General features: G+C 39.3%; 1 protein-coding gene across 7 annotated transcripts in view; it reads left to right on the forward strand.

The window, feature by feature from the left end:
* Window positions 1-12207, forward strand: part of ZNF684 (zinc finger protein 684) — a 29137-nt gene extending 16930 nt beyond the window's left edge. For 5 of the 7 annotated variants that reach the window (XM_010595256.3, XM_064281795.1, XM_064281791.1 and 2 more), the window contains 4 exons: window positions 1352-1390; window positions 5194-5320; window positions 7378-7473; window positions 9422-12207. In XM_010595256.3, the coding sequence (XP_010593558.2) occupies window positions 1376-1390; window positions 5194-5320; window positions 7378-7473; window positions 9422-10317 (1134 nt within the window). In that variant the 5' untranslated portion in view covers window positions 1352-1375 and the 3' untranslated portion in view covers window positions 10318-12207. Of the gene's footprint in view, window positions 1-1351; window positions 1391-1776; window positions 2001-2838; window positions 2952-5193; window positions 5321-7377; window positions 7474-9421 lie in introns of all 7 variants that reach the window. The other 2 variants (XM_064281794.1, XM_064281793.1) reach the window with 1 other exon arrangement.
* Window positions 12208-13366: the final 1159 nt, after the last annotated feature.

Consider the following 13366-nt stretch of genomic DNA (forward strand, 5'->3'; position numbering starts at 1 on the left):
ACTAGAAGACTAAGGCAGTAGGTCTCTTTTGGTTTCTTGCAGTAATATTTTGTAGTTTTCTTTGTATAGGTCTTTTACGTCCCTGGTTAGATTTATTCCTAAGTACTTTATCTTCTTGGGGGCTATTGTAAATGGTATTTATTTGTGAATAGGGATATTTTTACTTCTTCTGTACCAATGTGGATGCCCTTTGTTTCTTTTTCTTGCCTGGTTGATCTGGCCAGGATCTCCAGCATAATGTTGAATAAGAGTGATGATAAAGGGCATGCTTGTCTGGTTCCCGTTCTCAAGGGGAACGCTTTCAGACTCTGTTTAGAATGATGTTGGTTCTTGGCTTTGTATAAATGCCTTTTATTATGTGCAGGAATTTCCTTTCTATTCCTATTTTGCTGAGTGTTTTTATCAGGAATGGGTGTTGGGTAAATTTCATTGTTTCTTACGTCATTGCACTCTTCCTAAAACAAAGAGTTGGGTTTATTCTCCTTTTGAAATATTTGCACAATGAATGCAGAGTAAATTTCAGTTTGTGGTCATTTCTTTCAGGGTCTTTTGGTGTATTGTGTTGGTTTTGGTGTATCTGCATATATTCCAGTGAAAACTGAGTTGAAGCTATGATCCCTTCTTGTACATTTTGACCTCAGCAGTGCTGGTTAGAACTTCAGAAAGCTCAAATTTGGCTTGTAGGAGGTAGTGAGCTCCCAGAGAGAGGGAACCAGATTAATTGTTCCTGGGCCCTTGGATCCAACAGTCCCAGGAAAGCCTATTCTGAGATCTCTTGTGGTTAAGAGCTCAGCTATTAACCAAAAGGTCAGTAGTTTGAATCCACTCACTGCTCCTTGGAATCCCTATGGGGCAGTTCTACTCTGTCCTATAGGGTCACTATGAGTCGGAATCAAGTAGACAGCAACGAGTTTTTTTTTTTTTTTTTTTTTAAATCCCAGTTGCAGTGCAGAGACCAGAGAATTACCGGAAGAAATAATTTCTAGAACTACTGAGTTCCAGAGACCAGGCTTTTTGTTAGTCTTTTGACATATCCATTATTATTTCCTTAGGACAAATTTCTGGGAAAGAAAGAAAATCACTAATTCAAAAGTTAATGACTAGCTGTTAGATCAGTAGGACAGAAATGTACAGGACCCTTGTCCAAGTTCCATATATTCATAATGGAATCATGGTAGATAGTGGTGCTTATAGAATATGGACTTCTCTGACTTACTGAAAGGACATTCTTCCACTAGGTGGCATTTTCTGAGGCTGCAGTGTGGGTACTTCTGGTCTGATAGAGTAGGGTTCTACATTAGTACTGGTTTTTCATGTCTCTGTATTCTCCTCCCCATTTCTACTTTCATAGATCTCTGTCCAAGAGCTGCAGAAAATGATCAACTTCCAGGTAAGGCAGTCATCTATTCATTTAGTCACTTAAATCTCCCTAAAACCCGTATGATAAAAAGGAAATGTATAATGAGGGAAAATGTAGATTGATGAGAAGATTTGGTCCAACAGGACATTTTTTAAATTGATATGTTGATATCAGGTCATAGGGTTTGCACATTGCCCGTTGCTGTCAAGTTGATTCTGACTCATAGCGACCCTACAGGACAGAGAAGAACTGCCCTGTGGAGTTCCCGAGGAGTGCATGGTGGATTCGAACTGCTGACCTTTTGGTTAGCAGCTGTAGCACTTAACCACTACGCCACCAGGGTTTCCATAGTTGGATAATTCGAGCTGCAAATGTGTACTCAGTCTTCCTGTTGTTGTTGTTGTTGTTGTTGTTAGGTGCCATCGAGTCAGCTCCAACTCATAGTGACCCTGTGTACAACAGAACGAAACACTGCCTGGTCCTGCGCCATCCTCGCAATCGTTGTTATGCTCGAGCCCATTGTTGGAACAACTGTGTGAATCCATCTCGTTGGGCGTCTTCCTCTTTTTTGCTGACCCTCTACTTTACCAAGCATGATGTCCTTCTCCAGGGACTGATCCCTCCTGGTAACATGTCCAAAGTACGTGAGACGTAGTCTCGCCATCCTTCCTTTTAAGGAGCATTCTGGCAATCATATAAAATGGATACCCAACCAGTTAAAAGTATTGGCATTGTACATGAGATAAAGCAAAATAATTCCTCTGAAGAAAATATCTTCTGATGGCTTTTTATACAGATAATGTTGGAAACAACATTCACAGCAGTAACCCTGTGATTAAACATAACATCGGGTTTCCTATGACTTTCTTAGAGTAAGTAGAGAACATAGTGCCAAGCAGCACTAAATAAACACATTTTGTTAAGTCCAGGTACGTAGCCTTTTTAATGTCACCTGGATCCGTAAGTAAATCTTACGCCTTTTCCAAAATTGGCAGCTATTCTTGAGCGTTTTCTCTTCCGCGTCAATTTTAAAAGCAGCTTGTTAGGTTTTTTTACTATGATTGTATTAAACTTATAGATTAATTTGGAGAGAATTCATAACTTTTCAGTAACTCACTGGAGTCCTCTCCATTTAGTTTTTCTTATAAATTCCTCATTGCAGTTCTATAGGTTTATTACTATAATTCTTGTATGTTTTTTGATATGTTTATTCCTATATATGGTTTAAGTTGTTACTGAGAATAGAATGACTTTTTTATCTTCATTATATTTTTAATTGGCAATTCTGGTTTATAGAAGAGTATGGATTTATCTGTGTTGATGTCCTATCCAGCCAGGAAATTAGGTCCAGGAGTCTCTAGTTGATTCTTAAATTTTCCAGGTAGACAGTCAAGTATTCTCAAATGGAGTTTTGTGTCTTCCTGTTCAATATCTATAGCTCCCTCTTCCCCCTTTTTTTTTTTTTTGTGTTATTGCAGTGTCCAGGACTTCCAGTAACTACAATTTCGAATGATAATTGCTAGCTAAAAATCTTCTTCTGGTACCAGTTTTAATGGGAATACTTCCAATGTTTGTTTCTTCTCGTATTCTGGTAAATTTTTAAAAAATCAAGTTAAGGATTTTTTTTAGCTTGTAAAGGTGTTTTTTCATAAATTGGGATTTTTTTCTCATGACTTTTTTTATTACCTGTTAATAAAATCATATACTTCTTTAATCTACCTGTTCAGAGAATTCCTAATACATTTCCTGGTTTTGAACTATCTATACATTCCTGGGATAAACCCTACTTGGTCACCTTTTCGGCTCTATGCCAAGGGTTGGTAAACTTTTTCTTAAAGAACCAGATGGTAAATATTTTAGGTTTAAAGGCAATACACCATCTGTTACAACTACTTAGCACTGCCCTTGTAACTGAAATAAATGAATGGGTGTGGCTGTGTTACAGAAACATTTTATTTACAAAAACAGGTGGCCAGCTCATAGGTTGTAATTTGCTGATCGCTGCTCTTTATGGTCTTAACTGTCTCTTTTGTGGTAGACGTGTAGTCAAATGATTTTAATTTTAGTGCTCTAAATATTTATCCATTAAACATGATCTGGCTTTTTGGTTGCAAAGATATATTTTATCATGTAAAAAAGAAATTATCCATGTGTTTCTGTTTTATTTTGCTTATGTGGTGTCGCATGTAAATCTTTCATAGCCCTCATAACATCTCACTGCACTTATACATTTGCTTTGTAGAGTCTGATTGTAAGATCTCTGAGAGCAGTCATGATTTTATTCCTTTTGTATCACTGATAACAGTGTCTAGTAGGTCCTCGTTAAATATTTTGAGTGAATGAATAAAGAATGTATAAGCAATATTTTTAATAACTTTATTGAGATATAATTCGCACCACAAAATTCACCCATTTAAACTGCCCATCAGTGGTTTTCAGTATATTCAGAGTTGTGCAGTCATTACTGCTATATAATTTCAGAACATTTTCATCACCCCAAAAAGAAATCCCATGCTCACTAGTAGTAACTCCCCATCTTCCCCTTCTCTAGTCCTGCTTTCTTTTTCTGTGAATTTGCCTATTATGGACATTTCATACAAATGGAATCATACAATATGTGGTCTTTTGTGACTAGCTTCTCTCACCCACCACAGTATTTTCAAGTTTCATCCATGTGGTAGCATGTGTCAGTACTTCATTCCTTTTTATTGCCTAATAATATTCCATTGTATGGATATTACACATTTTGTTTATCCATTCCTTGGTTGAAGGACACCCAAGTAGTTTCTACTTTTTGGCTATGAATAATTGTGCTATGAACATTTATGTACAGGTTTTTTTTGTGGACGTATGTTTTTAATTCTCTTGGGTATATCCTTAGGAGTAAAATTGCTAGGTCATATGGTGACTCTGTTTAACATTTTGAGAAACTGCCAAACTGTTTTCCAAAATGGCTGCACCATTTCAGAGTCCCACCAGCAATGTAGAAGAGTTCCAGTTTCTCCATGTTTGCCTGTACTTGTTCTTGTCTTTTTTATTTTAGCTTTCTTGTGGGTGTGAAGTTGTATCTCATTGTGGTTTTGATTCGCATTTCCCTAATGACTAATGATGTTGAGCATCTTTTTATGTACATCTTGGCCATAAGTATGTCTTCTTTAGAGAAATGTCTAATCAAATCCTTGTCCCATTTTTTAATTGGGTTATTTGCTTTTTTATCATTGAGTTATAAGGGTTCTTTATATATTCTAGATACAAGTGTCTTGTCAGACATATGATTTGCAAATATTTTCTCCCATTCTGTGGATTGTCTTTTCATTTTCTTGAGGGTGTCCTTTGAAGGACAAAAGTTTAACTTTTTAAAGTCCAATTTTTTTTCAGTTTAACTTTTGAAGTCCAATTTATCTGTTTCTTGTCACTTATGCTTTTTCTGTCATACCTAAGAAACCACTGCCTAATCCAAGGTCACAAATATTTACTCTTATGTTTTCTTCTAAGGGTTTTAAAGTTTTAGCTCTACCATTTATTTTTGTCCATTTTTTGTTGATTTTTGTATGTGATATGAGGTAGGGATTTAACTTCATTCTTTTGCATCTGAATATACACTAGTCCCAGCACCATTTGTGGAAAAGACTATTCTTTCACCCACTGAATTGTCCTGGCACTGGTTGGATATTTTTAATATGATCTTTGTTTCTATCACAAAGTTTATGTCTGAGTCAAGTGTATAGTAATAATCATAATACAACTTTCTAAAATCTCAACAACGAACATGATTATCTTGCAAGTCCCCTAGTAATGCACACTTTAGTTTGAAGATGAATGTGCTGTTACAGGGATCGATGACATTCCAGGATGTGGCCGTGGACTTCACCCCAGAGGAGTGGCAGCTGCTTGATTGTGCTCAGAGGAACCTATATTGGGATGTGATGTTGGAAAACTTTAGAAACCTCATCTCAGTGGGTAAGGCAATGGGTAATTTTTCAGTATAACTCAAAGTCTACTACTAGTGTCTTTCCTTTAAGACTTCTGAAAGTTATGAGCATTCTGAAGAAGCATTAAATTTGGCTGTAGCCAAAAAAAAAAAAAAGAGAGAGAAAAGCCTGTTTTTTGTAACTGATGGAGAATTCCCTCCACATCGTTGTAGGGGGTAGTATTCTAGGTAAAATAAAAATAGTAGCTAGATTCAGATATGAAGAGCAAAATATGAATTTTCCTTTGCCCTCTCGTTTGGCCATGATCAGCCTTACCTACAGGAAAAAATAAGTGGTTTGATCTGAGGTTGAAATAACAGCCACCACGTACTGAGCACCTACTGTATGCTGGGTGCTATATTGTTGTATCCCACCAGACTGGCGCAGGAGTGGCTTCAAAGCGCACAGGTTGAATTTCGAAAAAAGAGGCAGAGAAGGCCAGATTGATTGGATATAGATTTATTAGGGAACTTAAACAATTCAGACAAAGGTCGATGCCAAGATTCTCAGGATGGACAGCTGTAGTCCTGAGAGTCACCCAGATAAAGGTCTGTGCAGGGCAGTACAGGGTGTGGGTTTATATACTTAGTGCTTAGGTGCAAGAATACGGGCAGGCGAACCAGGGAAAAAACATGTCTAATATATGATGGATGGGGTTGTTTTTGTATAATGGGTTCCAGTTGATGTTACCATGGAGTCAGGTATTTGGTCTGTTTTTTTTTTTTCCTGGCCCAGGTAACAGCCTGGTTAGGTACTCTGGTTCTCTTCTAGAGTCCTTTGCGGGCAGGATCCATCTTGTACTGTTCATGGCCCTCACATATATGTATTATTTACATATGTTAACCATTTAATCTGGAAGTAGATGTTCTTTTTGCATCTTATAGGTGAGAGAACTAAGGCTCAGAAAGTGAAGAAAATTTGCTCAAGGTCACACACTTGTAAACGAAAGAGCCAGAATTCAAATCCAGAGCTTTGTAGTACCAAAGCCTATATTCTTTTTATTCATCTACAAGGCCAGAGAGAAAAGAAGCACAAGGATGAGCTAGCTCAAAGTTGAACAAAATCAGATACACAGAATGAAGGTTGTTAATAGTTGAGTCTGTGCTGGAGCCCCCTTCTCTCTGAAGAAGGTAGCCTAGTGCAAAGCTGCACAGTATAGGAGCAGGTATGGCTGTTCAAAAGATCTGCTCTCTAGGATCTTGACCTTTCAGATTAGTGACCTAGACCATCTTCATCTAAGTTCCTTTGACACTGCCAAGGGATCCCCAGACCCTGGTGGACGGCTCTGACTATATGGATCTGGCCTGGTTTCTAAGAGTCAGTTTCACATTTGGTGTGAGGGATTGAACAATAAAGTTAAATAACTAGAGCTACTTAATGACTCTAGAAGAAAGTGAAGATGGGATGTATGGAGTGGGGAGGAGCCGGAGTGGTGAGCCCTGGCTGTTTCCAAGGTTTCTTCCAGAGCCTCACAGGAAGATTAAGAACTATGATTCACTCACGTCCACCAGTCCTAACCAAGAAACAGGAGAACTTTCACCTAGGATGGAAATAAAGGATATTTTGTCAGAGGCCTAACGGGGTTGGGAGGGGGGGCAAGCAGGTAGGGCACAGCTTGAGGCGGGGTGCCAATTAGCTGTTTCTATTGGCCATCACAGTTTCCGTTGCCACTTGAATGAGAGATCATTCAGCAATTTAATACTAATTGCCCTAGGCGTTATTTTCTGTAGTTAGGCCCCCGTTTTATAAATTATCAAGAGAAGGACTTAGGCCCAAGTTCAGGAAAGGTGGGAAAAAGGCAAGGCTTCAATTATTAAAAAAAAAGTTTGGGCCTGAATTTCAGTGGTCAAAAACTCACAATTTCCTTGGGAGTCAGAGAATCTGTTCATGCATCTTTCTCCCAAGTGGAGGAGAAGGGTCTTTTCTGTTCTAAAGCCCATCGGTCATGCTGTAAAGGTCCTAAGACTCAAGGAGGAACACTTGAGTTGTGAGGAAGTTGTTTGCCTCTAGCACTTTGTCCCCAGTTCTGTTGTTTGCCATCAACAGGGTGTCCAGTTACCAATCCAAAAGTGATCTTCAAGTTGGAGCAAGGACAAGAGCCATGGATGGTGGAGGGAGAGGATCCACGTTGGAGCTATCCAGGTGAGTGACAGAAAGCCAGGTAGATGGGAGCCTTTGGAAATTAGATTGCCATTGATCAGTGAGGGACAGATCTTTGAAATACTTCCTCAGACTCAAAACAACTCTATAAAGAAATGTGTGCTGATGCCTACCACTCAGTCCAGCTCTACAGAGGAGAAAAAGGCATGGGGCAAGAGGCCAGCAATGTTATACCAACACTCCACATAAAAAAAACCTCAGGAGTGGGGAATTATAACCCTCCCCAGCAATCTTTTTTTTTTTTTAATTAACTTTTATTGAGCTTCAAGTGCATGTTTACAAATCAAGTCAGATTGTCACATATAAGTTTATATACACCTTACTCCGTACTCCCACTTGCTCTCCCCCTAATGAGTCAGCCCTTGCAGTCTCTCATGACAATTTTGCCAGCTTCCAACTCTCTCTATCCTCCCATCCCCCCTCCAGACAGGAGACGCCAACACAGTCTCAAGTGTCCACCTGATAAAAATAGCTCACTCTTCATCAGCATCTCTCTCCTACCCACTGTCCAGTCCCTTCCATGTCTGATGAGTTGTCTTCGGGAATGGTTCCTGTCTTGGGCCAACAGAAGGTTTGGGGACCATGACCGCCGGGATTCCTCTAGTCTCAGTCAGACCATTAAGTATGGTCTTTTTGTGAGAATTTGGGGTCTGCATCCCACTGATCTCCTGCTCCCTCAGGGGTTCTCTGTTGTGCTCCCTGTCAGGGCAGTCATCGGTTGTGGCCAGGCACCAACTAGTTCTTCTGGTCTCAGGATGATGTAGGTCTCTGGTTCATGTTGCCTTTTCTGTCTCTTGGGCTCTTAGTTATTGTGTGACCTTGGTTTCTTCATTCTCCTTTGATCCAGGTGGGTTGAGACCAATTGATGCATCTTAGATGGCCGCTTGTTAGCATTTAAGACCCCAGATGCCACATTTCAAAGTGGGATGCAGAATGTTTTCATAATAGAATTATTTTGCCAATTGACTTAGAAGTCCCCTTAAACCATGGTCCCCAAACCCCCGCCCTTGCTCTGCTGACCTTTGAAGCATTCAGTTTATCCTGGAAACTTCTTCCCAGCAATCTTTTTTAAAGGGAGCAATGGATTTGGGATTTGTAGGGTTCTGAGAATAGGAGTGAAAGAATATGACTTCAGGAGCAAAGCAGCTTTCTGGGGACTAGTGTGTTAGTTAGATTGAAAGGGGATATAAAAACAGTACTTGTCAAAGCACTTTCATATACAGAAACTCAGCGAGAATAAAATGATAGTAAACAGACAGAATCTGTGCCTAGGATAAGAATGACTTGCCCGTGAATGGCCTGCTGGTCATTTGTGCTCCTGGACTTACAAGTACATGAAAGAATGAATCCTAGCTGTAAAAAAGAATTGGAACCCTGTCTACAGATATGCCTCAGCTATGGTTTGGATGGGGTGAAAGGGCTGGAGATACAGGAATTCTCCTAAAAGGAATTGATGTTGTGCAGGGTGACTAAGAGGAAAAGAGATGTGAATGCGGGAAGTAGGAATATTCTAGGAATTAGATAGTGAAGACTCTGATCTGCCTCTTTGAAACCTAGTCTGTCCTCTGATACTTTCCCTTAATTCCTTGTCTCATTGTTCCTCTAGTTACCCTATCCCTTAACTAGATCTCCAAGATGGGCACTGTTCATTCTGTTAGCTAACCCTGGACTGAGCAACCTTTTGACTTCCTTTGTACCCTACCTCATATACCTTGTTCCTATTTTACTGTCTTCCTGTAGGTCACATATTAAACCATTTGTTCTGATTATTATCGTTTGCACGCATTTCCTCTTCAGCAGTTTTAGTCTTAGACAGAAAAATAAAGAATTTGTTTCAGAATGGAAGACTAGATTTGAAACCACAGAAGTTTCTTTCTATAACATGTTCATGGAAAAATTAACTAGGAATGTTTTATTGTACTCCTTTTAGAAGCTGACTGCCAACTTGTTGAGGAATCAGAGAGACACCAGGAAAGCAAAGACAGTTTTTTGAAGTCAGTTGCATTCACATTCAGTGAAATTCTGACTATGGAAAGACTCCACCATACTGTGAACACAAGTCTTAATCCTATGGTACAAAAATCATATAAATGTAAATCATGTGGGAAGAGTTTGCAACTTAATTTAAACCTACTTAATAGTGGTTATTCTGGAGAAAACTCTTATGAATGCAGTGAATGTGGTAAAGCCTTTAAAAACAAGTTTCATTTCATTAGACATGGAAAAAAACATGCAGGAATAAAAGCCTTTGAATGCAGTGACTGCGGGAAAGCCTATAGGAGGAAGACACACCTTGAAACTCATCAGAAAATTCATAATGGAGAGAGACCCTTTGTCTGCAGTGATTGTGGAAAAGCTTTTGTGCATAAATTTCAACTCGTGATCCACCAGAGGCTTCACACTGGAGAGAAACCTTATGAATGCAATGAGTGTGGGAAAACATTCACTTGGAACTCCTCCTTTAATCAACATGTGAAATCTCACACACTTGAGAACTCATTTGAATGTAAGGAATGTGGGAAGACCTTCAGGTATAGCTCATCCCTTTATAAACATTCTAGATTTCATACAGGAGAGAAACCCTACCAGTGTATTGTATGTGGCAAAGCCTTTGGCAACACATCAGTGCTTGTTACACATCAAAGAATTCATACAGGAGAGAGACCCTATGGATGTATTGAATGTGGCAAAGCCTTCATCAAGAAGTCTCATCTCCTTCGACATCAGGTAACTCACACGGGAGAAAAGCCCTATGAATGTAACAAATGTGGGAAAGCATTTTCCCAGAGGTCCAATCTGATTGTACATCAGAAAACTCATCTATAGTATTCACTTTATAAACTTGAAAGTCTTAAATATAAGGTAATTCTTATTAAATAGCAGAGAATACATAGGAGAAGGCAACAATGTGAATGAATTTGGTTCCCATTTTTTTAAAAATCTCAATGCGAGCCATGTTCTGAAAGTAATATCAAAATTATTACAGAAAACATTGGATTATAAATAACAGAGCTTAGAAAGGATAATCAAGGAATCAATGAAGAATCATATTTATCGTTCTGATTTTTATTTTTTTAACCAATTATGTAATTACGCAAATGTGAGTGTAAAACATGTCATATATTATTAAAAATTTCTGAAATATCACCTTCTCTTCCAGTCCTAACAGTAAGCTGTATAATGGGTTAATTGAAATTAATCAGTAATTTCAATTAATAAATTGCATAGTAATAAATTTCAATTAATCAGTTGGAAAAAATGTGGTTTAATATGTAGTATGAAGTTCACTGATACATTCATCCATTTGCTGGCACTTTTATTGGGCATGGCAGTGTTAATAACTCTTAGTCTCTTTAATTACAGAAATGAAAACTTATAAAACTTCTTGTAAAGTTTTCTTATGTATGTAAAACACCAAAACAATTTAAAAAATTAACAAGATATCTAATTGAGGAAAAGGAAGCACTTGTATTCTGTATTCAGTTCAGGAAAAGAAGTATTTAAATAAGTATGTAAATAAAACATTTGCACTTCAAATATTCCTGTTCTTTTCCATTGGTGTGTCTACATAATATATAACCATAGCTCAGGTAGTATTTGGGGGTGTCTTCTGTGTTTGAGTTTAAGAAAGTAGGGTGCTATGATACTTTGCAACTTTTAGGGAGAGATATTTTGGGGTTCTTTTTCAGATTTTGGTTTTGTTCGGCTGTTTAAAAAAAATTGATACAGGTTTAGCTCCTAGGAGTGCCTGGAATTATTTAACTCATGGTGACCTGATGTATATCAGAGTAGAATTGTGCTTTGTAGGGTTTTCAGTGGCTGATTTTTCAGAAGTAGATTTCCAGGACTTTCTTCCAAAGCACCTCTGGGCCGACTCGGCATTAACCGTTTCCACCACCCAGGGACTCACAGACATCATCAATCAAGATGTTTGAAAAGAGTAAGTTTTCCTGCTTAGCAAGTTCACTTTGGATTGTGACATTTTTTAAGTTCTACATATCTTTTATAAAGATGAGTCAGCCATTATTTAAGGTAAAGTTTTTATTGCTCTCCACAATGTTCCTTAATAATGTCAAAAGCCTTTAAGCCTTTTCTTAAGTGATGAGAGAACATACGTTCAGCATTGAGCTTAAACCTAAATTCAGAAATCAAGTCTTTTCCTTTCAAGCTTAAACTCAGTTATAACTATGTTGCATTATTTTTCTTTATCATTAGCCATTTTCTGAAGAGTACTGTTGAGTGGCAATTAACAATAACAGCAATGTTGAATAATAACTTAAATGATAGTGCTTTTTTGAACATGCATACTAGAACTTAAAGAGCTAAATTAAATCTTTCAAAGTTATTTTATGAGGCTATATACTAATTTCACTTATGCAGTCATTCTAAAATTTCTGGAACCTTCTTTGTTTTGGAATTGTCTGCAGAATCAGTTTGCCAGACACACAGGATAATCTTAAGTATTTATACTCACATGACTTGCCTTTTTTCAGTTCAACTCTTATTTCCTCCATGAAGTCCTCTTTTTGCCCTACCTAATGCTTCCTACCCTTCTCCCTCCCTTTCCACTGCTGATGCCCCTTATCTGAGAAACTCCAAACTGTAGTTAAGACTGAGGAAGTGGACACCTTTTAGAAAAGGGCAGTGCAGCTTTGAAAGAACAGCTTTGTAGTCAAGATGACAAAAAGTATGCAGTGGTCTACTTCAGCCCATTGGGAATAAGGTGGAGCTGGGGGTGTTAACTGCAGTATGCAGTGGTCTACTTCAGCTCAGTGGGAATAAGATGGAGCTGGGGGTGTTAACTGCAGTATGCAGTGGTCTGCTTCAGCTCATTGGGAATAAGGTGGAGCTGGGGGTGTTAACTGCAGTATGCAGTGGTCTGCTTCAGCTCAGTGGGAATAAGGTGGAGCTGGGGGTGTTAACTGCAGTATGCAGTGGTCTGCTTCAGCTCAGTGGGAATAAGGTGGAGCTGGGGGTGTTAACTGCAGTATGCAGTGGTCTGCTTCAGCTCAATGGGAATAAGATGGAGCTGGGGGTGTTAACTGCAGTATGCAGTGGTCTACTTCAGCTCAATGGGAATAAGATGGAGCTGGGGGTGTTAACTACAGTATGCAGTGGTCTACTTCAGCCCATTGGGAATAAGGTGGAGCTGGGGGTGTTAACTGCAGTATGCAGTGGTCTACTTCAGCCCATTGGGAATAAGGTGGAGCTGGGGGTGTTAACTGCAGTATGCAGTGGTCTGCTTCAGCTCAGTGGGAATAAGGTGGAGCTGGGGGTGTTAACTGCAGTATGCAGTGGTCTGCTTCAGCTCAATGGGAATAAGATGGAGCTGGGGGTGTTAACTGCAGTATGCAGTGGTCTACTTCAGCTCAATGGGAATAAGATGGAGCTGGGGGTGTTAACTGCAGTATGCAGTGGTCTACTTCAGCCCATTGGGAATAAGGTGGAGCTGGGGGTGTTAACTGCAGTATGCAGTGGTCTGCTTCAGCTCATTGGGAATAAGGTGGAGCTGGGGGTGTTAACTGCAGTATGCAGTGGTCTACTTCAGCTCATTGGGAATAAGGTGGAGCTGGGGGTGTTAACTGCAGTATGCAGTGGTCTACTTCAGCTCATTGGGAATAAGGTGGAGCTGGGGGTGTTAACTGCAGTATGCAGTGGTCTACTTCAGCTCAATGGGAATAAGATGGAGCTGGGGGTGTTAACTGCAGTATGCAGTGGTCTACTTCAGCTCATTGAGAATAAGGTGGAGCTGGGGGTGTTAACTGCAGTATGCAGTGGTCTACTTCAGCTCAGTGGGAATAAGGTGGAGCTGGGGGTGTTAACTGCAGTATGCAGTGGTCTACTTCAGCTCATTGGGAATAAGGTGGAGCTGGGG

This window comes from Loxodonta africana, chromosome 3, assembly GCF_030014295.1.
Source record: "Loxodonta africana isolate mLoxAfr1 chromosome 3, mLoxAfr1.hap2, whole genome shotgun sequence".
NCBI classification, from domain to species: domain Eukaryota; kingdom Metazoa; phylum Chordata; class Mammalia; order Proboscidea; family Elephantidae; genus Loxodonta; species Loxodonta africana.